Source organism: Phaenicophaeus curvirostris, chromosome 17, assembly GCF_032191515.1.
Source record: "Phaenicophaeus curvirostris isolate KB17595 chromosome 17, BPBGC_Pcur_1.0, whole genome shotgun sequence".
Classification (NCBI taxonomy): Eukaryota; Metazoa; Chordata; class Aves; order Cuculiformes; family Cuculidae; genus Phaenicophaeus; species Phaenicophaeus curvirostris.
The window spans coordinates 4,416,667-4,443,237 of NC_091408.1; the positions used below are offsets into that span (position 1 = coordinate 4,416,667).

A 26,571-nucleotide genomic window follows, 5' to 3' on the forward strand; every position below is an offset into this window, starting at 1 on the left:
GAGCACCATGCTGATACAGCAAAGCAGTAAGCATGCGCTTAGCCTACAGAAATAATCTCATTTGCCTCAAGTGAGAAAGAACTGATGGAACAAATGTTCTCACAATTCACTGTAGATCCCTGACAAGAATTAGTGACTGTGCAAGTCACTGGCTGCTGCCTAATTCTTATTTTCTTCATTTACTAAAAGGCAATGAATCACTGTGATCGGTTAAATCCAAAGCAGCTTTTGCAGAGTTGATGGCAGGCCCAGAAACAGCCAGTGTTTGTGCAATTTCCTATAGAGAATTGATTTGATTGGGTTGAGGTTTTTCTTAATTGCTTTGAAATTATTTGAGGGCAGGTGCACTGATAAATATCAGTTTAATTTCCTGACTAGCTGACAGGGATTTAGCCATTTTCATCACTCAGTTGTTTTTCCTTTAGAGGAAGATTGGGTGGGGAAGAGTTGCAGAGGCAAAAGAGGAAAGCAATGAGTAAAAGGATATATTCAGTGTTGGATACCACAGCGTGTGCCACTGCTTGTAAACAGTGACTCAATGGCTGGCAGAGGGCACAGTGATCACTCCTTTTTGCAAAACAAACTGGAAGGGTTTTATTTCATAACACTCCAGTGGTGTCCCTGAGACTTGGGTTTCTGTGCCTTGTTTACCTTTCTGCTCTTTGTATTTTTTATTTTATGATTTTATTCTGTCTGCACTGTCAGAATTTATATAGTAAATTGACACCAACGTGCTTCCTTAATGCACGTTAGTGGAAATTTTCCTGTCTTTTAATAAGAATCTGTAAGTTTCTGCAGTGGATGAGGTTTCTATTATGGAATTAATTTTGAGATCTGAAGATCATCAACCCGTCAGCTACAATGGAAAATTACCTAATTTTTTTCCATGGTTCTCTGAGTGTTTGACTCACAAGTGGCAAAAAGATGGGACTATGTGGGCATATACTTTATCTTGAAATAAAACATAGAATTATGCCAAGATTAACAAAACTATTTTTATAACTGAGAGCTCAGGTTAAATACTAGCTTGCGTTTTAAGAAAAGGAGTCTGTAATTGTTCAGACATAGGAACTATTTTTTTTTACCTTTTTTTTTTATGGAGGCTCAGAAATATTTATAGAATATGACACAGCCAAGCATTCATTTTTTTTGTGTTAGTTTATTGTTTTTGTCCTGGACTTTCTTGCCTTGTAGAGAAAGATGAATAATGTTTATAGGAAGTTCCTAATTAGTGGTGTAACCAGGAACTGCCTCCTACATTGTTGAAATTGGAGAGCTGTCACCCACAAGATGGGCAAAACAACTCTTCCCCAGTCAGGAGCTATTTATTCTAACAAAACCTTTAACAAGATCAGGTGTGGGTATGGGCTCTGGCAGAAGCCAAGCCTAATCTGAGCTGCTCTTTAGCATTAGAACTGGTTTTATCTTTGATTATTGGGCAAGATGATTTCTGTTATCACAATTTGAATTTATTTTTTAATTCAAAGATCAAAGAAGCTAAAAAATACCTTTTCTGGCTCTTTCTTCCCTATTTAACACACTGTCCAACACATTTAGCATTTAATTTATGAGGGTTCTCTGAGCTATAGGACGCCAGCTGCCAAATATACGAGTGGGCTGCTCAGTCATGTTAGGGACACATTTTCCAAGTCCACATTGCTGAGCTCTGCGCCAGCGTTCTTCCTGTGTGGGGGCAGCTTAGAGGTGGGAGTCGCTGGCTCTATCCACTACCACAAAATTAATTGCAGGGAAATACAACACTTGTACCCTTGTTAACTCCTTCATATAATTTTTGCTTTCTCTTTAATTACCTAAATGACAGACTGCTGTCCTTTGTGTACTAATGGCTTCAAAATTAGTCGAGCAATTCTGATCATAGCTGCTGTCCTACAACCTTTGCCCCTCCCTGCCTGGAAGCATTACCCACAGAGAGAATCTATGCTTCTCTTATTTATTTTTTTTTCAAGTTTCCCCAAACCCTTCAAGCACATTTGATTCCTCTCACTGCAGAGAGACTTTCCAGGCTCCATCCTCAAGATCTCACACAATGCTCAATGCTGAAGCTATTCAGCAACTGTACCCTAGGTCAAGCCCTAGGGAAACTGGTGCAGCTTCCTCGTGTGAGCTGCACCTTCTGGTGTAAATGTGTTCAGCATTAGTGGATGAATGCACTGAACCCCCTTGTGCATTTAAAATCCTCTACTGCTGGCTTCATAATCCATATAGAAAACTGAGCTCCAGCGATGAAACAAGGATCTGTAGAGTCCTAAGAATCTGTGTTGGGGCTGCCCTGGCTTTGTGGAATGGGAAGAAGGGGAATCATAGAATGGTTTGGGTTGCAAGGGATCTGAAAGCCCATCCAGTTCCACCCCTGCCATGGGCAGGGACACCTCCCACTGGATCAGGTTGCTCAAAGCCCCATCCAACCTGGCCTTGAACCCCTCCAGGGATGGGGCAGCCACCAATTCCCTGGGCAAACTGCGCTAGGGTGTCCCCACCCTCATGCTAAAAAAACTGGGGAATACTTGGGTTAATTTATTCACGCACTAAGTGGCTTACGAACCAGCTGTATTACCTACCTGCTCTGGGGCTCCTATCCAAACTTGAGCTGCATCAAATTCCGCTGCCTTATTTCTGGAAGCATTACAGATACTCCCGGGAGCGCCTTTGCTATTGTATTCTCGTATTGAGTTATTATTGGAGAAAACAAAGCTTCTGTCCAGCCGTGGCCTGCTTTCCGTAGCAGTGGATGTGCTCTCGGCTGTTGCTTTTCTTTTCTGAAGGGAAGATGGAGAAGCAGGAGGTAATGAAGCTCCGAGTCTCACGTGTATTGTGTGTGTATTTGCTCATAGAATCATAGAATGGTTTGGGTTGGAAGGGACCTCAAAGCCAACCAGTTCCAACCCCCTCCCATGGCAGGAACACCTCCTGCTGGATCCAGGTGCTCCAAGCCCCATCCAACTTGGCCTTCAACCCCTCCAGGGATGGGGCAGCCACCCCTGCTCTGGGCAGCCTGGGCCTCCCCACCCTCACACCAAAACATTTGTTCGTAAGATCTCAATCTCGCCTATTTCAGCTGAAAACCATTCCCCCTTGTCCTGTCTGCAATCCTCAACATAAGAAGGCTATGGAACAGCGGGAACGGGTCCAGAGGAGGCTACAAAGATGATCTGAGGAGAACCTCCTGTACAAGGACAGGCTGAGAGAGTTGGGGTTGTTCAGCCTGGAGAAGAGAAGGCTCTGGGGAGACCTTACAGGAACCTTTCAGTACCTGAAGGGGCTACAAGAAAGCTGGGGAGGGACTGTTTGCATAGGCATAAAATGGAGAGGGGCAGATTTAGACTAGACATAAGGAGGAATTTCTTCACGATGAGAGCGCTGAGGCACTGGCTGCCTAGGGCAGTGTCTGCCCCATCCCTGGAGGTGTTTAAGGCCGGGTCGGACGGGGCTTTGAACAGCCCTGGTCTGGCGGGAGGCGTCAGGGGCTTGGAACTGGCTGATTTTTAAGCTCCCTCCCTGCCTAAAGCCCCCGGAGCCCCTCTCCGCCCTCCCAGCGCCCTCCCCTCGCCAGGCCGGGGCGGGCCGTGGGGCCGGGCCCGGGGCGCGGGGCGGGGCGGGGGCGGGCGGAGCCGCCGCTCGGTGCCTGCCCGGGGCTCGGGGCTCGGCCCGCCATGAACAGCATCAAGAACGTGCCGGCGCGGGTGCTGAGCCGCCGCGGACACAGCCTGGAGGCCGAGCGGGAGCACTTCGACAAGAACCAGGTGAGGAGGCGGCTGCGCGGGGGCTGGGGGGGGGGGGAAAGGGAGAAGGAAAAGGGGGCGGTGGGGATTCCCCGGGGCGGCTCGGCTGTCTGTCTGTCTGTCTGTCTGTCTGTCTGTCTCCCCCCCCAACCCCCGCCTGCCCCATCGCCTCCTCCCAGGACGGACCCTGCCCCGGGGGCAGCAGAGCCTGGGGCAGACGGAGGAGGGGGTGTGTGTGTGTCTGTCTGCGTGTGTCTGTGTGTCCTCCCCGCACCCTCCCGGGCCTTATCGGCGGGCAGAGAGCGGCGGGAGCGACCGGGGAAAGTTTAATGGCTGTGCCGGTGGCTGCCCTGGTGCCCACCGCACCGGGATCCTGCATCCCAGCATCCCTGCTGTGCCCCCAGTTCCAGCCCTGTGGCAGCTCAGGCTGCCCTGGTGCCCACCGCACCGGGATCCTGCATCCCTGTTGTGCCCCCAGTTCCAGCCCTGTGGTGGCTCAGGTTGTCCTTAGTGCCCACCACACCGATATCCTGCATCCTTGCTGTCCCCCAGTTCTAGCCCTGTGGCAGCTCAGGCTGCCCTGGCGCCCACCACACCGCTATCCTGCATCCCAGCATCCCTGCTGTGCCCCCAGTTCCAGCCCTGTGGCTGCTCGGGTTGTCCTTAGTGCCCACCACACCGATGTCCTGCATCCCTGCTGTCCCCCAGTTCCAGCCCTGTGGCAGCTCAGGCTGCCCTGGTACCCCCACACTGATATCCTGCATCCCAGCGTCCTTGCTGTAACCCTAGTTCCAGCCTGGTAGCGGTACAGGGTGCCCACCACACTGATATCCCACATCCCTGCTGTGCTCCCAGTTCCAGCCTAGTAGCAGTATGGGGTGTCTGCGTGTTCACCACACCGATATCCTGCATCCCAGCATCCCTGCTGCACCCCCAGTTCTAGCCCAGTAGCAGTACAGGGTGCCCACCACACCGATATCCTGAATCTCTGCTGTGCCCCTTGTCCTGGTGGCATGGGCTACCCTGGTGTCCAGCACAGTGGTGTCATGTATCCCTGCTGTGCCCGCATCTCCAGCCCAGTAGGAGCACAGGCTGTCCTCAGTGCCCACACATCAGTATCCTGCATCCCTGTATCCCTGCTGTGACCCTGGTCCTGGCCCCGTGGTGGCCCGGGATGCCCTGCTACCCACCATGGCATCCCTGCCATGCTCCCAATTCCAGCCCCGTGGCAGCTCGGGCTGCCCTGGTGCCCGCCGCACCGATATCGCGTATCCCTGCATCCCTGCTGTGCCCCTGGTCCTGGCCCCACAGTGGCACGGGCTGCCCCGGCTAAACTGGGGGCTGTTTTGCACCAGGGCTGGGTGACAGGAGGGTCCTCCCGATGGGGGTCGGGGTGCTCAGCCCCGGGGAGGGTGGTGGAGTGAATAGAGAGCCCCAACACGTTTGCTCCCCGTGGTGCTCGGCTTGGACGGGGTCTCTGTAGCCCTTCCTGTGGTCTCTGTGCGGTGGGTGATGCTTGGGCAGTGATGAGACTGGCGTACGGCTGCTGAGACGTTAATTACTCCAACAGCCGCGGGCAGGGATGGACAGACGGACAGGCTCACTGCTCCCTCTCTGGCTCCTGGGCTGGTTTGGCTCTGGAGAGCACCAGCAAAGGCAGGCGGCGTTTTCAGGTCTCGTGGGGTCACGGTGCCGCTCGGCCACTCTGGGTAGCAAGCGGAGCTGCTTGGGTTTGGGGAGCAACACAAGAAAACCGGCAAATCCAGTTCCTTCTGGACGTGTCTCCTTCAGTCGTCCCACTGGGCACCGCTGATAAATAATCACAGCGGCCGTGCTGCCTCGTGCGCTGAAGGGCAGCCTGTGCCAGCTGGGCACGAGCGGGTCCTTTCTCCCTCCTTTCCACCTTTCCACGATATTTTGGGCTTTTCAGGGGGATTTGTGCCCCACACAGGTGCTATTTTGCTCATAGTGGCAGGGATGCCTTGGGCAGAGCCACGCAGGAGGTCGCTCTCTATTCGTGCTAAACCTGGTGCTCACTGGCTGACGGTCACATCAGCCACGCAGAACTTAGGTTTTTAGCAGTTGCTGGTAAAAAGGTATCTGGAAGGAGCTTTATCCTAACGTGGTTTCTTGTAGCAGTGCTTCGAGTGAGAGCAAAACCCTTCCAATGTCAGCACGTGGATATTGATCTCCCTTTAATGTCTAATTATAGCAGCTGGGGGATGGCTGCCAGTTGCCTTTCTATCGTGGGGAGGCTGGTGGCACGTCCCCTCTGCGCGCCTTTGCTGCTGAGGAGCTCACGCTGCCTTGGAGCGTGAACCTTCGATGCTGCTGAACCCAAGGGCCCCATCTCCTTTCACCCGTGGAGGCTGGGGCGATGCTGGTGGGTGCGGGTGGGGGTTTGCCAGCCCTGGTGGGATTCTGGGTGCTCACGGGTGGCATGCAGGCCACCGATGTTCCCTGCAAATGCTTTTCCAGATCGCCTTCAGGGTGATGCAGATGTGGGAGGCCACTGTCCCGCAGCAGGTGCTTGCTCTGCAGCCGGGCAGGAGGTAAAACTTGCCCTTTTCTGTAGCAATTTTTGCTTTTCTTAAACAAGAAGGTTAAAAATCCAGCGAGCTCCAGTGCCACGAGGAATACAACGTGCACGACTGCCAGGTGGTGCTTCTTTTTGGTGCAGTTTGTGAGGGAGAAGCATTAGGAAGAGACCTCTGGGGTGGCAGTTTGCAGTTGAGCTGATCCGGCAGCCCTTGCGCCACAGCCGGGGAGGTTTCCAGCTCCACGTTCTGCTGCCAAAAATGCTCTCCTCGCCGCAGCGTCGTCGCACCAGGACCCGGCATCCACCTGCCGGGTGGAGATTGCAGCCCTGCGGGATTCCAGGGCTTCAGGGAGCCGTGGGTGGGGAGGATCGTGCCATAATTAAAAGCAGCCTGGAAAGAAAGGGTGGATGTAAACTGTGCTCCTTCATTTGGGCGCTTTGATCCCAGCTTTAGTCACCGGCTTGGTACGTGAGGGCTGTGAGTAAGGTGTTCAGGCTGCACCCTTGTGGGCTCCCATGACCTGCGGCCGGGCAGGTTTTGGGGTTGGACCCCTCTGCCAGCGGGGTTGGGGTTGCACCACTCCCCGATGGCCACGGGGAACCATCCCCAGGTGACAGGAAGGTTTCGGTCAGGCTGGTTGCGCACCTGCAGTGATAACCAGGACCTGCCCATCTCCAGATGTGCCAATGATGTCCCTGCAGGCGAGGCTAAGGGTAATCCCCCCGCTTTCAGCTCTCCTCTACTGCCAGCTTTGCAGGCAGCTGGCAGCACCATCCTGAAGGCTCGTGGGTCCAGGCTGCAGCATCACCGTGTCCCCATCTCTGATTCCACCATCCTCTTTTTGGGTTTCTCTTGGCCAGCTCAGGGTTTGGACCCAGCCAAAGCACATCTGATTCGGCAGCCCTAGGGCATTGGCATTGGTTTGGTGCCACTGTGGTTTATTTGGGACCACGCTGGATGTGGCGTCTCTGTCCTGGCAGTGCTGGGGGCTGTCCCTGCACTGCTCTGCTCCTCTGCGCTGGACGTGAAATAGCTCAGGTGAAACCTCTGTGTTGAATCACCAAGGGTGAAACCAGCTTCTCTGGCAGCTCCCGGGCTGGATTTTGGCTGGTCGGGCTGGAAATGAGGTTATGGGCAATAAACACCATAAAACCACCGGCACCAATGGGAATTACAGCCTGGGTTTGGGACAAGCCAGCTGGGTCCCAGCTCTATCCCCATCCTGCCAGGCAGCGCTGGGTGGCTGAGCTCCTGTCCCCTGCTACGTGGGACAGTGTTTCCTTTCCCAGGGGTCTGCCCTCACCCACCTGTGCCTCCTCTTGCCTCAGGATAAGATATAATAACCCCTTTAGCAGCTCTTTGCTGGAAGATGGGTTTCCAAGCCCCACCTTGCAAACCCATGAGCTTATTGCTCTCTGGTTTTGTACCAGGAGAACCCATGGCACGTCTTGCTGGCTGAGTCGTGGTTGAGGATGCAACCTCTCCACTGGCTCCAGGCTTTTGGGTGGCTCTGGAGGTGCCATGTGCTTTGGGAGAGGCGGCTGCTCTGCCAGCGCCTGTTCCTAGGCACTCTGTGCTCGTTAACCTTCGGGGATAAGAGGATTACAGCAAGTCACTGGCTTAACTCTGCTGCTTTATGGCCCCACATGGCAAGGTAACGCCGGGGCTTTCCCTAGTGTGAGAAACCAAAACTGGTGTCTTTTCCCAGCGGCGGGGCTCAGCGCTTTGGGGCTGGCTTACTTTTCAATATGAATTCACAGTGGTTTGGCTGCTGTCTTGCCCAGCTCGTGGGTGCAGATATTTTGGGCTCATTGGGGTCAGATTTGGTGCATCGACACCTGCAGCATCGCCCCTATGGGAAGGCGTTGGGTTCCTCCTGCATAAGTCAGGAGCACTTGATAACCTGGCGTCAAGTTCCTCCTCCTGCAGGAAAGCACCTGGACAAGCAGCCGTGTTGAAGAACATCCCTGGAACCGGAGATAAGATTTTTATAAGGTTTTATGGCTTGTGGGGCTGCAGGGAGGGACCAGGTTTCTCTTCCGGCGCGAGCACCATCGCTGGGGCCGCTTCCTGCCCTCCGAGCTGGGACCTTTTTCCTCTGCCTTTGACTGAGGGCTTCTGGACACAGGCACTGGTGTGAGGGTGAAGCTGCTCAGTTACGTCTGCAGGGACCTGGCAAGGAGGAGGAAGATCCTTATCGATCACAGCAGCTCGGTTTCACAGCCTGTCATCATGCAAAAGGTGCAGCCGACCCCTGTCTGGGGTCATCGTTTGAAATAAAACTATACTTTGAAGAGTGCTTTGATCAAGCACATTAAAATATACATTGCCCTCCTCTGAGAATCGCATTCATCTGGATTTTTGTTCTGTTAAAATGGGTATCGTGGCTGCCACTCCCTCCTTTTGGGGGCTGTGTTTTCCCCATGTGTTGTTCGCACACAGCAGCAGCATCAAAACCCACCACCCCCTGGTTCAAAGGCTCCTTGTGATTAGACAAACAACCCTGGAATGTAGTGTCTCTCTGTTGTTCTTTAATGCTCCTGGGGCACGATGCTGAGTTCTGGCTGCAAAAAATGCACAGATTTGTTTCCTGGGATAGTGACAGCACGGAGCCTCTGTGGCTGCGTCCCAGCTCCCAGCGATCATGCTGGGATGCAGGGTTTTAATGGGCTACTTTGTTTGCAGATAAAAAAGCCTATTTTGATGTGTTGCAAATGGCTTTGAGGTGACAAATGTGTTATAAAATTCAAGATATTCCCCAAAAGAGCTTCACTGAGGGCGACGTGGTAGCTGCAAGGATTGCGCCATGTCTGACAGCTCTTCTCTCCTTCTCTTGCAGGCCATCAGCATCAGCAAAGCCATAAATACCCAGGAAGCACCAGTGAAGGAGAAACATGCTCGCCGTATCCTTTCCCTCTGCTCACCTGCATGGCACAAGAAGATCCAGTGCAGAGTCAGAAGGGGTTTTACCCTACAGGGCTGGAGCCAAGGGTGGTTTGGGAGAGGGGAGATCCACGCAGAGCTTGTTTGGGGTTGATGTCTTATAGGCTCACCCATCAGTGAAAATGTAAAGAAGGGCAGTGCAATAATACTGCATTTACTTAGCAATAAAATGTGAAGGGACCTGGTGTACCCTGCAGCAGGGGAAAAAGTAGATGGGGGTTTTACCTGTGGGTGCAGCATTGTGCTGGTCGTCTCTGTGCCTGCTGTACACTCGGTGCTTGTCCTCTTTTTAATGAAAGTTGAACAGGAATGGTCCTGTCTGCCTCCTGCTCCCATGTGTGTCCAGTTGGCCTTGACCCATGAGGAAGGGATCATCCTGGGGACGCACCACGAGAAGGGAGCGTTCACCTTCTGGTCCTACGCCATCGGGCTGCCCCTGCCCAGCAGCGCCATCCTCAGCTGGAAGTTCTGCCATGTCCTGCACAAGGTCCTGCGTGATGGCCACCCCAATGTGAGTGTCCCCTCCGCAATGTCCCTCCTATGTTGTTGGCAGGGGGAGATTTTTTGGCTCTTGCTGACATCCCTTTGTGCAGAGGGTGAGTTTCCTTCCCTGCCTGCTTCCTCAGGCTGTGGGGCTGTGAAGCGCTCTGTTATCTTGCATCTTTGAAACCTCCCCGTGCAAAGCCTCAACTTCTGGTTGCCCTTGAAGGGCTTGAACTTCTCACAAAGGGGGAGTGGTGTGAGGAGATGGATCTGTCCCCTTCCCCAGCTTTAGGGCAGGCAGTCGTGCACTCGGCCAGTTTCACACCAGCCTCACCATGCTGCATCCCTCCTGCTTTTGTTCCCAGGTCCTCCAAGACTGCCAGAGGTACCGCAGCAATATCCGAGAGACAGGGGACCTGTGGGTGAGTGGGGTGGAGCAGAGATTTGTGCCTTCTGAGGGATTTGGAGGTGGGTGCTGAAAAGCATTGCAGGCACGGGGCAGAAAATCCCCACCTGAAATAACCCATAGCCTCTGACCCCTGGTGAAAGGTGAGAGCCATAGAGCTGGTGCAGATTCACCAGCACACGCGGGCTCTGCCAAATCTGGTAGCATCGCTCTGGATTCACTCTGGATTCACCACGTTTCCCCTCATGTCTCTGGCAGGGCCATTTGCACGACAGGTACGGGCAGCTGGTGAGCATCTACACACGGCTCCTGCTCACCAAGATCTCCTTCCACACCAAGGTAAGAGACTGCTGCTTCCAGACCCTGCTGTGCCGGGGCATGGGGCTTCACTGGGGGTTGAGTCACAGAAGCAAAAATATTATCAGCAGCTGCTGTTTTGTTTTTTTCCTTTACAAAGCATCCCGAGTTCCCTCCAGGCCTTGAAGTGTCGGATGAGGTGCTGGAAAAGACGGCAGGGACAGATGTGAACAACATGTGAGTGTCGTGGCAGGAGCGTAGTGCCCGGTTGCTGGCTCCGTGCTGCCCAGCTTGCAGCGTCCTGGTAATGAAACGACTCCTGTTCAGGGCAGCCATCAGCATTTTATAAATTGATCAGATGGTGGCTGAATCCTCCTGCACCCACAGAGTGCTGAGGAGCTTAAATGAAGGGAGCAAAACCACCTAGCTCATGTCAATCTGAGTCCTTGCCATCGTGAGGACCTGCAGTGAGCAGGAGCAGCCAGAGCAAGGATGTTTCTGCCACAGGGTGACAGGGTTTTGGTATTTCTTGGCAGCTTCCAGCTGACTGTTGAGCTGTTCGACTACCTGGACTGGGAGCTGAAGCTATCGGAGTCAGGTGAGGAGGTGGCAGGTCCCTCCCACTCACCCCGGGGCTCTTGAGCAATAGTTTCACTCTTTGGTCGGGAATGAAGTTCCTGCTGGGGAGACTGAGGTCAGAGGCTCAGGTCCTTCTCCCTCCTCCGGTGAGATTTCTGAGGTTGTTTCTTGGCTGAATTCCCCTGTTGATGCTCTGTAGAGGTGGTTGTAGGAAAATATTTAAGGATTGTGCCTGGTTTTAGACTACTTGAGCAAAGCAGAGTGTTGCTTTCAGAGCAGTGCTGCTCTGAAATAGGCTTTTATTTCTTTTTGGCACAACTGTGTTAATCATACGTGTTACCCAAGCCCTTTCTGTCCCCCCAAAGCAGAGGATGGGGCTGTACTTCTTTCTAAATACTCATTTCCCCTCCTTGAAAAACCTCCGGGGAGGGCTGGAGGCCCATGTACATGTTTGCTTTTCTCGCCTCCTTCTCCAGGAATTTTTAGATGGCTTAAAAATGTGGTGTTTTCTTCCTCTGTTGTGAGTCAGGAACACAGAGTTGCCCTGGAAAACAGGGCACAGCGGGAGAGACCGTGCTCCCGTCAGCCTCCCGCTTCTCCTCCTGACCCAGTTATACAGAGAATTTATATTCATAAATACTTTAAAGCTGAGTGGGGAAGAAGCCAGAGTGGATATGCTGTCTGGATTTCTGCCAAGGGAAGGGATCCGTTTCCTAGCCGGGGCAGATCAGGCTGCGGTGCCAGCGGGTCTGTCCCCTGTCCTGGGATGCTCTCCCAGCTCTTTGCACAATGAAATACACTGGAGCAAAACCCCTCACCCTCCCCGGCTGCGTTGTGCAGTGGCAGCTCCTGAGGGCAGCTGTCCTGCCTTCGCATCATCCTGAGGTTAAATCCCTCTTTTCTGGGGTCAGGGAATCAAGATCAGAGCTGAGCACCCCCTCCTCTCTGCCACCGTGCTCCCTTTGAGTGGTTTTCTTGCACGGAGCGGGGTTGTTTCCAACTCAGCTGGACAGGACGGGCAGCAACCTCAGTGTTTACTCCATGTCCTGGCAAAGCCACAACCATCGTGGTTAATGATCAAGCCAAGTCGCCCGGAGCAGGATGGCTTTGCAAACACCGCGCCGGTGCCTCACCGCGCTCAACCTTTCAGTTTTCAGGCAGCTCAACACCTCGATGGCAATCTCGCAGATGTCAGCGGTGCAGTGCCGCCTGGCCCCCCTCATCCAGGTCATCCAGGACTGCAGCCACCTCTACCACTACGCTGTCAAGCTGATGTTCAAGCTGCACGCCTGTGAGTCCCTGGGGGGGCCCTGGGTCAGGCTTCTGGCTGGATTCTCAAGGCTTGTGTGGATGGAGGCATCCATTGTTGTGTCCCTGTATCCCAGCCGGGCTCCAAGGACCCGCTCCATCCCACATACGCATCCCAGATGAGTGAATTAGAGGGGCTTTTCCTTAATGAATTCAAACTGATCTGCCTTTGCCCGCCAGCCCCCTGTGTGGGGTTGCCAAGCAGCGTAGTGCCAGGAGCCTCACACGAATATTTCAGGGTTCCCACACCTGCCTCTTGCTGTGCCTTACCCCTGGTCCCTATCCCAGGGATGGGGACGCCCTGCTTCTGTCCTGACCCCTCACATCCCGCTCCCACCTGGCCTTAACCCCGCTGGCTTTTGCATCCAGAGGGATCAGGGCACTTGTGCGTAGATTTGCCGCCCCAGATCAGTCACGGCTGTCGCCCTCGTCACCGCAGGTCTGCCAGCCGACACGCTGCAGGGACACCGAGACCGTTTCCACGAGCAGTTTCGCAGGTAACCTGGGGCAAAGGTGGGCTGGCAGGGTCTCCTCCCTCTTGCCAAGCCTCCTCCTGGTCTCCCCTGTGAGCAATTTTTCCTTCCTCTCCTCTCCAGCCTCAAAAACTTCTTTAAGAAAGCATCTGACATGCTGTATTTCAAGCGGCTCATCCAGATTCCCCGGCTGCCAGAGGTAGGGTGGGATTTTGGTCATATGTGATGTTTCAGGGTGCAAAGGGGTGTCCTCATGGATGCGTTTGGGGTGGGAGATACTGCAGAGGGACCTGCTGGCCCATCTTGGCAGCGTGGGGATGGCTGCCTTCCTCCCCTTGGCAGTCCCTGGAACCCCAGGCGATGCCACCGTGACTGCTTGTCCTTGCAGAGCCCCCCAAACTTCTTACGGGCATCTGCGCTGGCCGAGCACGTGAAGCCAGTAGTTGTCATCCCTGAGGAAGCCCCCGAGGACGAGGAGCCAGAGAACCTCATTGAGATCAGCACGACTTCTACCACAGAGCCACAGGTGAGGGCACAGAGATGGGATGGGGAGCCTGGGACAGGGAGACAGGACCCCACAACCTGGCTCAGCTCAGCACCCTTGGTTTTCCCCAGGTCACCTCAGACATATTTGAACAAACCTTTGGGCCACCCAATGGAATTCGCGACAACAGGTACGGGGGTCTGTGGGGGATCAGGGTGGGGCGGCCACTGCTGTGGGGAGCCAACCTGCCTCTTTCTGCAGGGACGCACAGATTGAGAGCCTGAAGAAGGAGGTGGACATGCTCCGTGCGGAGATGGAGAAGATTAAACTGGAGGTAAGGCCTGGCCAGGAAGCGGCTGGAGTTGGAAAGCGTGGAGGGTTTTGGTGCTGTAGTGTGGAAACCCTGAAGGGATGTAGCAAGAGCGGGTCCTGGCACTCAGCGACATGTTTTGGGGCCTCTCCCAGTGCCAGGATGTGACTCTTGATGGAGATATGGTGGAGTCATGCGAGACAAGAAGGATGTTGAGGGTCTGGAGCGAGTCCAGAGAAGAGCAATGAAGCTGGTGAGGGGGCTGGAGAACAGGCCTTATGAGGAACGGCTGAGAAAGCTGGGGGTGTTTAGCCTGGAGAAGAGGAGGCTGAGGGGAGACCTCATTGCTCTCTACAACTACCTAAGAGGAAGTTGTGGAGAGGAGGGAGCCGGGCTCTTCTCCCAAGTGACGGGGGACAGGACGAGAGGGAATGGCCTCAAGCTCTGCCAGGGGAGGTTTAGGCTGAACATCAGGAAAACATTTTTCACGGAAAGGGTCATTGGTCCCTGGCAGAGGCTGCCCAGGGAGGTGGTTGAGTCACCTTCCCTGAAAGTGTTTAAGGGACGGGTGGACGAGGCGCTGAGGGACATGGGTTAGTGTTTGATAGGAATGGTTGGACTCGATGATCTGGTGGGTGTCCCGCAGGCGCAGCGATACATCATGCAGCTCAAGGCGCAGGTGAACAGCCTGGAGGGTGAAGTGGAGGAGCAGCGCAAGCAGAAGCAGAAGGCGCTGGTGGACAATGAGCAGCTGCGCGATGAGCTGGAGAGGCTCCAGAAGGCAAAGCTGGACAGCGAAAGGTCCCAGCGGCTCTGCGCTGAAGCAGAAAGTAGGTGCCCTATAGTGCCCGTTGGCTGCAGGAAACCTGTGGTGTGGGTGCTGATGTTTTCTCCCCGTGTCCAGAGAAAGCCAACGCCACCGAGATCCGCTACACAAAGCTGAAGGAGAAGCACAGTGAGCTCATCAACACGCACGCTGAGCTCCTGAGGAAGGTAACGCTGCTGCCTGTGCCAGGCAGGGACTGACTGCTGTCTTCATCCCTCTGCCACTGCCATTGAGGCTTGTGCGTGGCCAGCTTCACCCTGTATTGGTACCATCACCTCTAAGCATGGGGTGGGGGGCCCCCCTTGCATTTGTGTCCACCGATGGTCAGTGTGATGCCATGAAAAGGATGTTTCTGAGCTACGGCCCCAGGCAGAGTTTGAACAGAGCAAGAGCAGCAGCGGCAAGGTTTCCTCCCTGCCAGCGCTCACTAAGCCCCGTGTCCCCACGCAGAACGCTGACACCGCCAAGCAGCTGACGGTCACGCAGCAGAGCCAGGAGGAGGTGGCACGCGTCAAGGAGCAGCTGGCGTTTCAGGTGGAGCAGGTCAAGCGGGAGGCTGAGATGAAGGTGAGCCAGCACGATCCCACGTCTGGCCCTGCCAGCCCCACACCAAACCCTTCCCAGTCTGGGAGGTGTGGTGGCTGCACACAATTTGGGTTTGGGGGGTAGGAGTGAAAAGAAAGAGCTGCCCTGGCTCCTCAGGAGGGTGTTATTCAATGCATACTTCATTCTCTTTTGCCCAAACCTGCCAGTTCTTCCCCCTGTGCAAATTGATGGGTTTGTTCTCGGGGGACCAAGCTGGCTCCTGGTCCTGAAATTCCTGTCCTGGGGAAAGGAGCCTTTTCAGGAGATGCCCCTGAGACTCTGAAAACCCCTCTTGCAAAGCATGGCTGGATTCATTCCTGCCATCCTGGCCGTGTGCTGGTGCTGAGCGGGGCTGGAGCACGTTTGCAGCAGCTCAGCCCCTGACGCAGGAACGTGGTTGCAGCTGGAGGACCAGAGTGTGCAGATGGAGCAGCTGCGGCAGGAGCTGGACGCCCGGCGGGATGAGCTGGACCAGGCCCAGCGCTCGCTCAGTCACGCCAAGCAGGTACGAGGCCGGGAGCGCAGGATGCACCCAAATCCCCATCACAAAGCCCTGTTATGCCAAAGGGCATGCCTGCCACCGCTGCCGAGCCGGTGGTACAAAGAGTAATCTAGAGAGCTGTCGTGTGGCGGAACATAGGGACAACCCATCAGTGTCGTGAGCTGGGCATGTCCTCAGCTCCCCCAGCGTAACCGTTGGGCTCATGACTTGGTGCCAGGCGAGTGACAAGGGTCTTCTGGCCCAACTGGCAGGCAGGTGCAGAGCTCAGCGCCCAGGTGGAGGCCTTGAATGCGGAGAAGGAGGTGCTGAGGCGCTCCATGAGTGAGAAGGAGTGCGAGCTGCTCTCCACACGCGGCCTTATTGAGGAAAAGGAGTTGCAGCTGAGCCAGGAAGCGGACAGAGCCACAAGGGAGATCCACGAGCTGCAGGGGAGACTCCTGGAGAAGGTACGGTGCTGTGTGGAGAGCCCACTGCCCCTCTGTTTGCCGGGGCAAGTCGTGTTTGGAGGGTGCTGAGCAGTCGGGGGCTCAGCCAAGCCTTTTCTGATACAACTGGTGGGATGTGACTTGCCCTGGCAGTAATGGAATGCTTGGGTCTAATCCTGCAAAGGGGTCCTCGAGGGATAAATCGGTGATGGGGCCATGGTGATGGGGGTCCTGTGCTTTACTTGTGTGACTTACTCGTTCCTCCCACCCTGCAGAGCAACCAGGAGCAGAGCCTGCAGCAGAAGCTGCTGGATGACCAGTTCAGCATCCTGCAGGAGACGGTGCGGGAGGCAGAGGGCATCCTACGTGACGCGGTGGCCAAGCTGGATGACCCACTGCACGTCCGCTGCACCAGCTCCCCAGGTACGGCCCACTTGAATGCACAGGCTGCGACTCACAGTCCCTTCTCCCTCCAAGATGGATAACGTTGCATCTCAGCTTCTCCAAAGCATTTTGTTCCATTGCACCCAAGGGGCTGGGGTATTCTTCACAGGACTGATAGGGTATATTTCATCCCAGCACTATTTTGCTTGTATTTTAGTGCTGTTCCTTGGTCAGGGCCATGAGGACCTGAGCTGTGTAAAACACAGGATCCCCATCGCCATGGCCCCATCACCGATTTATCTCTCAGTGGTGCCTCATGGAGTCTGCACTTGCGCTCTTTCAGACACTCAGCAGCCTCATCATGCTAACAAAGCTAAATTCGTTGCAGATTACCTGCTCAGCCGGGCGCAGGCAGCGCTGGAATCCACGGATGCCCTGGAGAACGGACACGCGCAGTACGTGGCCTCCATGGCAGGTACCTGGGGCTGGGGACCAGCGGCATTGCTTGCGTCTTGCTTTTGTTATAAATTCAGCAGCTCTTGGCTGCTTTGGGGCTGTTTGCAAGCCTGCAATGCCCTGGTGATGAGAGGGTGTGGGGGTGGCACGGAGGGTCCCCGTGCATTTGTTTGAGGAGCAGCCTACAAGCTGGAAGGGTCAATACCGGCCTCTCCAAGTTCTTGTACTGATCCTTGGGTGCCTTTAAGGGTGGGTCGCAGCCCAGCAGTGCCTGTGTCCTCTTCCCTGCAGATGCCGCAGGGCTGGTGGGTGCTCTGGCCCTCTTTGCGCACCTGGCATCTGACACCATCGTGAACGGCAGCGCCACGTCCCACCTGGCTCCCACCGACCATGCTGACAGTGAGTGCTGCGCGTGGACGCAGTCGGTGTCGAGGGGAGTGGGTTCCTCTTGGGGTTTGGTTTTGTGGCGGCTGTGCCAAAGCCCTCTCTGTCAAGGGCTGGATATGGGGCAGATTTTCCACGGGACAGCATGGACTTCCCATCTCCCCATGCTCCCCTTCCCACAATTCCTTCCCCTCTGGTGCTCCTTCCTGCACCAGGAACCTCATTTTGCTCCTGGAAACAGATTTGTGCTCTTCTGCAAGACACTTGTTGGATGCCACCAGTGCTTGGCGTCATCTCCATGGTTGAGAGGAGGATGAAAAGGAAGGCTGGGGGGACAACGTGGACCTCCCATCTCCCCATGCTCCCCTTCCCACCATTCCTGCCCCTCTGGTGCTCCTTCCTGCACCAGGAACCTCGTTTTACTCCTGGAAACAGATTTGTGCTCTTCTGCAAGACACTTGTTGGATGCCACCAGTGCTTGGCGTCATCTCCATGGCCGAGGGGAGGAGGAGAAGGAGGGCTGGGATGGAGGGATGCTTTGCCCAGTGAGAGGTCCTGCACCGACCCATCTACTCTGCAGGGCTGATGGAGACGTGCCGGGACTGTGGGCAGCAGAGCCTGGACTACCTGGACAAGCTGAAGGACAAGCAGACGCTGGGCTGTGCTGAGCTGGGGGACGTGCGGCAAGCGCTGCGGGGTGTCCTGCAGCTGGCCCAGGTAGGGGATGGAGCCCAGCACAACCCCTTCCCGCCCAGGCCTGCCAGGGTGGGTTATTTACTGGCACTGGTATTTCCTAAAGGAAAAATTGAAGCTGTGAGTTAATGCAGCAGGACGTTGCCTGCGTTTGTCAAGGTGGGATGTTTGTTTGCTCACAGCCTTCTGGGTGCATCCCAGGAAGGTGATGAAACAAAACATGCTTTTCAGCGTTGTCCAGAGCTGAAATTGGATACTCTGGGTTGGAGTGATCACCTTGGGGTGGCTTTTCCATTAAACTGCTGTTAATTCAAAGGGTGTCAGCTTTCCAGAGCCCTCTGGAGCTCTGCTCTGCTGAAATTGCTCCCGTGATTGAGGTTTTTTTTCATTTTGATTTGGGCAGTTCTTACTCTGAGGTCCCTGTGCCATGTTTGCTGCAAGTTGGTGGTACCGCTGCCTCCACAGCTGTGGTCTGCAGAGCGCTGCTGCTGCAGCTTTCTTTACTGGGGGTGTGTGCGTGTGTGTCAAATACTTTGGTTTGATGTCCTTCCTTACAAATATTCCCTTCTCTTCCTCTGTCTAAAAACTCCTGGCGGTTGCTGCCCCCTCTGGCAGGAGCTGAGACCCAAGAGTTTAGACATCAAGCAAGAAGAGCTGGGAGACATGGTTGAGAAGGAGATGGCCTCCACCTCCGAGGCGATTGAGGATGCTGTGAGGCGGATAGAGGTGAGATGAGGCTGCCAGACAGGCCATTTTGGTGCCTTGGGGCAGCAGTGTCCATCTCTCCTCCACCCTGCTTGCCTTGCAAGGTGGCATCCAACCTCCTTCTTCTATTTCCCAACAGGAGATGATGAGCCAGGCCAGAAACGAGAGCTCCGGTGTTAAGCTTGAAGTGAACGAACGGTGAGTTTTGAGGGGTGGCATGTGGCAGGCGTGAGCAGGTTTCTGTCCCGTGCCCATGCCCTGCTGGGCTGGGCTCTGCTCCTAAGCTGCTCATGCAGCCCAGGGCTGTGTTGTCCTGATGCTGAGGACAAACTTCACTTTAGGAGGGTGGACATCGATCTTGCATGTCTAAGTCAGTTGTTTGCGACTGCTTTATGGGCTGCTTAGAAATAACTCATGGGCTGACTGGTCTCCAAAGCCCGTTTCTCTGGATGTGGCATCAGAGGATGCTGAATACTTTTCTCTTGTTTCCCTGCAGGATTCTGAACTCCTGCACAGACCTAATGAAGGTCAGTACTGCAGAAACCTAACTGGGACATCACGGAATGTGCAAAACTGTAACTTCCCACCATCTGCAGCATCAATCCTCTATAAAATCCCCATCAAACTCCCAAACCTGTTCTTTCTGCGTTCCAGGCTATTAGACTTCTTGTACTGACATCTACAAACCTACAAAAGGAGATAGTTGAAAGCGGCCGGGTAAGTCCTCCCTTACACTCGTATCTCTGCCACCACCATAAAATACAGCAGAATTTCCCACAATTTGCAGAAACACATGGAATTTCACAGTTTCTGTGTTACTCTGGCAGTCCTGCTCACTGGAGACAGGCTGCTCAGCCCTGTGCTGTCTGCACACACCACTGTCACCTTTGTAAAACCTTGTCCATCTAAAGAATTACCCTAGCTTGTGTGTTTTAAACCCAGCCTAAATTCACAGGTGTGGGGCTCCAAAACTGATTTTCTTGATACATATTTAAGCAGGCCGGTAAGAGTGACCTGAAGGGCACAGAAATGCTACCAATCTCTTGATTTATGGCTTTATATATGAATTTGTATGTTGTTATATTTCTTATGGATATTTTATATGGATTTATATATTGTTGTATTTTAGAAACGAGTTAATACAGGCCATAATATTCTTGTAACAACAGGGGGCAGCAACAACTCAGGAGTTTTATGCCAAGAACTCACGCTGGACAGAAGGGCTGATCTCTGCCTCCAAGGCGGTGGGATGGGGAGCCACGCAGCTCGTGTAGGTACCCCGGGACCTCTCCCACAGCCACTGCAGGAGCCTTCTCTCCAGGCACAGCTGTGCGGGCACCCAGTTCTGACCCCCCTGCCATGGGCAGGGACACCTCCATACACTGGATCAGGGGCTCCAAGCCCCATCCAACCTGGCCTTGAACCCCTCCAGGGATGGGGCAGCCACCGCTTCCCTGGGCAACCTGGGCCAGGGCCTCATCACTCTCATAGTGAAGAAATTCCTCCTTGTGTCTAGTCTAAATCTGCCCCTCTCCAGTTTATACCCATTCCCCCTCGTCCTATCACTCCAAGCCTTTGTAAACAGTCCCTCTCTAGCTTTCTTTTAGCTCCTTCAGGTACTGGAAGGTCTCCAGAAGGTCTCCTCGGAGCCTTCTCTCTTCCAGGCTGAACAACCCCAACTCTCTCAGTCCATCCTCATATGGGAAGTGCTCCAGCCCTCTGATCATCCTTGTAGCCTCCTCTGGACCCATTCCAACAGCTCCACCTCCTTCTTATGTTGAGGATTCTAGAACTGGACACACCACCCCAGACGAGGTCTCACAAGAGAGGAACAGGGGGGCAGAATCCCCTCCCTCAATGGGTGATGGGATGGGGTGGTTGGCATCAGGGCAGGGTATGTCTATGCCAGCACACAATCCTACCTCCTTTGAATGTTAATACCTGTCCAAAATTTCTGGATCTGGACTTTGAGTAGTTTCTTTGTAAACGAGCTTTAAATAATTACCGTCAAGAGTTGCTGGTTCAAAGTGTGGTGTTGATTTCTAAGGCTACAGCAGGACGTAAATAACCTGCTCTTGCTTCATAGTGCTCAGCGAGTCTCTCTAATACAATCTCCCTTCTGATCCATCACACAGAGAGTCAGCAGACAGAGTGGTCCTCCATACAGGCAAATATGAAGAACTTATCGTCTGCTCCCATGAAATCGCTGCTAGCACAGCCCAGCTGGTGGCCGCCTCCAAGGTGAGTGTCCCAGCAGCACCATCTGCATACAGCTTGTCAAGTTTTAGGTCATTTTATTCCCATAGTTTAGTCCCATGGATGCTTTTGGGCAGCAATGTGTGCTCCTCCTGTCCACAAATCTTCTGGAGTGAGGAGGAAGAGAAGCTCTTACTCTTTTCAACAGTCTGTGATTTTAATCCATGTGTCTTCACCTGCATTAATATTCCCACACCTAGCAGGGCTTGCCTTGGAAATGATGATGTGTAAAACCTCCTGTCTTCCTCCTGTCAAGCTGATTATGTAAAGAAAATGTTAATAACTAACAAGAAACCCCAAATAAGCAACTGCAAGAGCCAGCATTGAGGATGGTGGATTTTGGTCCTTGCCACCCTTTCCTGTTGGTGTGGGTGAAAGGGGTGTCTAGAGGTTTCTGTGAGCAAATGGGGATGCAGGTTCAGGGGAGGAGGACCCATTCTGCTTTTTGGAGCAGATGGTTTTCAAATTAAGGGCATGGTTAAAAAAAAATAAATAGCTCTGGTGCTGCTGATCCATGTGTGTTTGACTGAGGTGGGAGCGGAGCTGATCTGGTGTTCTGTGGCTGAATACCTTGCAGGTGGCACCTTGTCTGGCCATGGTGGGATCAGCAAAAATAAGTTTATGTCCATCTGTCCATCCATCCTTCTCATCCCTAGTTTTTTCATGCCCAAGGGCTGTTCTGACATGGTGTGCTCAGTGCTCTTGCACAGACTGCGGCTGCCTGGGGGCTCCCCTGGGCTGGTGGGAACTGGTGAGGTGGGGACCCACAGCCACCCCTGTGCTCTTTGCAGGTGAAAGCTGAGAAGAGCAGCAGGAACCTGGGCCGGCTCCAGGAGTGCTCACGCAACGTCAATGAGATGGCAGCCAATGTGGTGGCGTCCACCAAGTCGGGTCAAGAGCAGATCGAGGAGAAAGGTGAGGTTTTTGCAAGGAAAGGGGAGGAGAAAAAACACCCTGAATCCCTTTTTGTCCTGGTGAACACCCTGAGGTGTCTGGCTGAATTTGGTTTGGTATGTAAGGGTCCTCTGCAAGGGGAGTGCTCAGCAAGGACGCCTCCTTTTCTCCACAGACACCATGGACTTTTCGGGCATGTCCCTCATCAAGCTGAAGAAAGAAGAGATGGAAACACAGGTACAGCCAGGAGGGTGGATTTGGTGCTGCCGGCCTTGGGCCAGGCTGAGGTCCTGATCCAGACGGCGCTGGGGATGGCGGAAAATTGCGGGGGCTTGGGGGGGATTCACGTCCCCAGGATTCGCAGGACCAGGGTGGCTGTTTGGATGCAGGTGAAGGTGCTGGAGCTGGAGAAGCGTCTGGAGGGCGAGCGGGTGCGCCTGGGCGAGCTGAGGAAGCAGCACTACGCCCTGGCTGGGACCTATGACGTGGCGGAGGATGGGGAGGTGAAGCCAGCCCCGGCCCCGAGGCGAGGCATCCTCAAGAAGCCCCCCTTGGCCCAGAAGCCCGGCCACAGGGAGGTAGGATCCACGGGGGGGTAACTAAACCCGAGGGTGGTGCCTTCACAGCACAAGTGGCTGATATTTCCCTTTATCCCCCATCTCATTTCAGCCCGAGCGAGACGCCGGCCTGTACCCTCCGCACGGGGTGAACGTCTAGCAGGCCTGGCTGTGTTTCCCGCAGACCGCGTTGCCTTCGCGCTGCTGGTGCCTTCGTGCGCGGGGGTCTCCTTACCACCCGGCCTGGAGAACTGGATGGGTTTTTAAAAATTCTCTATTTTATTTGTATTTTTTTGCCTTCCCCTTGGTTCCTGACCGCGGAGCTGGGGGGTTTGTGCGGCTCCCCGGGCGGCATGGGCTGCCCTCCCGGCCGGCTCTTCCGCTTTAATTTAATTTGGGGTTCGTTTGGGTTAATTTTTTAAAGAACTACTGTATCAGCACTAGATGTTTTCAGTAAATGTAGCTCTACTGTACTGCTCAGACCCTTTCAGAGAACTGTGGACTGTTTTTAAAGTAGGAAACTGTTGGGCTTTTCTTGCTACCGTTTTTTAAATTCCCCTTTTTCAGCCTGAGGAATAAGTTGACTTTTTTTCTGGCATGGGATCAGCCCTCAGCAAAGAGGGAGATTTTTGCCTTAACTGGCACGAGGAGCAGGGCTTTTGGAAGGGAAAAAAGCAGTTACTGTCACACACTGGCAATAAGGATATAAACATTTTTTTTTCCTTTTCTATTTTTTATGACTACAGCAACATCCAGGGATCAATTGCATTATGTTTTCTATTTAAGATAATTAGCAGAATCAAGTCTACCCGTGGCCTACAGGAGCCAGGGGACAGAGAAGTCTGCGGCAATAAGGGATTTCTGATGTGGAGAGATGCGGGGGCAGAAGAAAAATCCTGTCAACTGTATCTTCCCTTGGAGCTACTACCATGATGTAGATTATTAAAGAAGCAATATTTAAAATACGTGTTGTGGTGCCTGGTCGGTGGGGAAGGGGCCAGGGCTGTGGCGTGGGGCTCTGCTGGGTGAAGCAAGCTGGAACCTGGAAGGCAGCACGACTCACTTATATATATATACGTGTATACTTATATATATAACCGTGTATGAACCGTGGCTCTTAATTACTGTAATTAACAATGGGCTATAGAGTAGTTAACTGGAATTGTAAATCACTCCACCTCAAGAAAACACATTTATAAGGTATTTTATGATTTATTTTAGTTTTATAGCAGCCTCACAGTGACTTAAGATTTCCAAGGTTACATCACAAAACAAACCTTACGGTTTTATGAGCAACTACTGCAGGCAGCGTAGCAAGCAACGACTCTCCTTCCCCAAACAATTTTATGTATAAAGCACGTTCCATGTTAAAAGGTTAATAGTGGTGTTAACAGGCAAGGTAAGTGGCTAATTCTGCAAGATCTCCAACTCAAAGAATTTTAGTGTTCTCAGCCTTTCCATGAAGCTACAGCGAGCTTCTTGCAGTCAGCAAGGAGGAGAGCAGGGAGAGGGTCACCCAGCAGCGTCCCTTGCATCACTGCTGCCACTGGGAGTGACAACATCGAGCTACAGCAGCGACCTGGGCACCTCCAGACCTCTGAGTTTCATTTCTTTGAGAAACCTTTCCTTGTAGTACAAGGAAGTGCTTTCTGCAGTAGCTCACAGTCTATTTATAGACGGTGATAAAGATGTATCTGCTGGGAGACTGACGTCACCCTAACCACGCGCTCCCTGACATCTCATCATGGAAATAATGATTAATCAAGAATGATAACTTTTCAATCTCACTACCCTAAGTCTAGCCGCAGCTATATTTAAAGTTAAAAGAAATTAAAACATAAAATAAAAAGTGGTTTTGAGAATGAGGATCTGGGTAAATGGAACGTGTTCAACACCATTTCATTATGATTTACTTGAATCGATACTGCCAGAAATGGCAGAAAAAAAACAGGCAAGGTGTATGAAGTCTCAAAAATTGCAAAAATAAGGCCACTTAAAGTGCCTTCTGTGCACTTCTGCCTATGTGCTAGATTTTTATACCAAAAATTAAGCTTATTGTCCAGGCTAAGATTTTCTTAACTCTGCACTTTTGAGGAAGGATTTGCTATTTGTACTAGACAAAAAAAAAAAAAACCAAAAACCCACGCCAAAAAAAGATCACAACTGCAAACTGTGTATGTAAAGCTTTCTTTTGAGATTGAATCAAGACATCCTGCCACACAGGATCCTATTTGCTAATGACTTTTTGAATACCATCATTGTATCTTTGGAGAGAGGTAGATGGTTAACTTGATGTACTACTGAGAACAAATTTCACTCAGCACCTGTAACAAAAGTAATGGGAAAATAACCACGTGAAAGCTGGGAAATATGGCATTCTGCTCTCTCCCACCAAGGTTAGTACAGTACGGTTTATTTTTCTTGAAGCAGCTTTTGAGCAGCCTGTTATCAAAGGCCTCTTTTCCCCACCTTTTGGCTCCCTCGGCAGCCAAATCTCCAATAACCACAAATTAGTTTGAACATGAGCAGACAAAGCAGCTGGAGTTGAGTAACAACATTGCTGGTAGAGAGAGGAAAGTTTACAAAACACCCGTGTCTCAGATCATTGGAGGGGAGAAGTCCATTAAAATCAGGCATACAAATAGAAAACATTGCTGTTACATGCTCTAGGAATTCACATTAAAAAAGTTCCTGTAACCATACAGTTTTAAGAGCCCTTAAAGCCAGGAACAGCAGCCACCCATCTGCAAGGTGGGTTATTCCCCAGTCTGCCAGCAGCAGTGACTATGGCACGAGTTACACACGCCCAGGCAGTCCTGGTTTCGTTAACAGCGATTCCTGAATGGCTCAATCAGGAAAATGCCTTGGGAAATACAGAACTAGCCACTCATACAATCATTTAACACCTCGTAGGTGTTAAATCATTTAACATACTCATAGGTATGCGAGTGGAAACGTTATCACATCTCCACATTTAACCAAAACCAGCATTTTCTCCTCAACCAGGCAGTCTCTTTCCAGTGCTGAAGCCCCTTTGTCACCTCCCATCCTCTACACGATTCTCCCAAGACTAATGGATCTCTGAGAAATTAGCCCTTGCCAAGCAGCGGTTGCTGGAACGACGTGCGACTTTCTGGGCACGTAGCAAGGTGTGAAATCAGATGTGGTGAGAGGAAATGTTCTTAGCTTTGGAGGAAAAAACCAATTCCTACTCACCATCAACAAGAGTGCAGAAAAAAGCATCCTCGAAAAGCCTGGAGATGACAAATAGCACTAAAAGGAGCCCTCAGCTTACAGGAAGATCAAGGAATGCACTGTCTTCTAGTCTCAGCAGGCTGCGATTCATCCTGCAGATAGGGAGGAAAAGAAAGATTTGTCCTCATGTAGGGCTGAGAGCCCACCACAGGCTGCCAGGGGACAACCTGCTTTAGGGACCAGGTGTCAGCTGGGACACCAGCCTCAATGAGGCTGCTCCAAAACTTCAGGTGAGACAAAAATCCCTCAGAACTCAAAGCAACATATGCCTTGTTTCTAGTGGCAAAGCCTCAGAGAGGTGAACAGACACACCTGTAAAAGACTTGATGAATATACCACTAGAAGAGGACTCAAATTACAGGGACACGTGTTACTGCAGGATCTGCGTAGGCTTGCATGGCCTCCAAAGCCGGCTCCCAAGGAGAAGGGACAAGCAGGGATGACACGAAATACTACCAGAGTATCCAACACTGACACACCACTTGCCATTTTCATTCTACTTTTCTTTCTTCCGTACACGCCTTCTTCAAGCTGCAGCCCACGGGCATTGCTGCAAATTCTTACAAGAGCCAGGTTGCAGAGCTGCAGCTTTTACATAACATCACCCCTTCCCTCACCCACCTGCACTGAGTCAGCTCCGCGAGGTTTCCTTATTTGTAGATCCCTATTTCTGCACCAGCAGCAGGTTATCAAATCTCCGCAGCCACCACAAACAGAACATATCAAGAAACAACTAAAAAAAGGGATTTTCTTCCCTATATTATCAGCTATTCTGCAGTGAGACTTTTACTTCACTTTGCTATTAAAAGTGACAGACATCACAGAAAATTACATCAGGTCCTTCCTGCCCTCTGACTCATACTCCTGAATAACTTTGGTTGATTCATTTCTCCTAACTTGGCTTGGCTGAGATCTAAGTTTTTCCCTTATTATCAAATAACAGTGGCCTTCCTCCTTCTCTCAGCTTTTCTAGGTGAAGACTGTAAACACTTCCACCATTTCGGCTCATTGTAGGAAACTAAAAATCCAAAAAGGCAAAGCCATTCTACCTGGCAAGACAGCCCAGCTCCCTCATTGCTGATCACA

The 26,571-nt window shown here is 52.7% G+C and overlaps 1 protein-coding gene and 1 long non-coding RNA gene across 2 annotated transcripts; one reads left to right on the forward strand and one right to left on the reverse strand.

Moving 5' to 3' along the window:
* Positions 1 to 3,619: 3,619 nt before the first annotated feature.
* On the forward strand, positions 3,620 to 23,193 carry HIP1R (huntingtin interacting protein 1 related). The gene is made up of 32 exons (XM_069871197.1): positions 3,620 to 3,761; positions 9,120 to 9,183; positions 9,592 to 9,734; positions 10,072 to 10,128; positions 10,371 to 10,451; positions 10,570 to 10,646; positions 10,946 to 11,007; positions 12,139 to 12,279; positions 12,736 to 12,793; positions 12,893 to 12,968; positions 13,158 to 13,295; positions 13,385 to 13,443; positions 13,515 to 13,587; positions 14,210 to 14,393; positions 14,468 to 14,556; positions 14,840 to 14,956; positions 15,378 to 15,479; positions 15,728 to 15,922; positions 16,177 to 16,324; positions 16,674 to 16,760; positions 17,033 to 17,140; positions 17,706 to 17,842; positions 18,434 to 18,544; positions 18,663 to 18,721; positions 19,020 to 19,050; positions 19,178 to 19,240; positions 19,693 to 19,793; positions 20,659 to 20,764; positions 21,571 to 21,694; positions 21,849 to 21,910; positions 22,063 to 22,251; positions 22,343 to 23,193. Exons 1-32 carry the CDS (start codon positions 3,672 to 3,674, stop codon positions 22,388 to 22,390), a joined length of 3,180 nt encoding a protein of 1,059 aa, XP_069727298.1. The 5' UTR covers positions 3,620 to 3,671; the 3' UTR covers positions 22,391 to 23,193.
* On the reverse strand, positions 20,609 to 26,484 carry LOC138728117 (uncharacterized). Its single transcript, XR_011338668.1, has 2 exons — positions 25,447 to 26,484; positions 20,609 to 21,035 (listed from the first exon to the last, which is right to left on the reverse strand). It is a non-coding gene; the product is annotated as an uncharacterized lncRNA (long non-coding RNA).
* Positions 26,485 to 26,571: the final 87 nt, after the last annotated feature.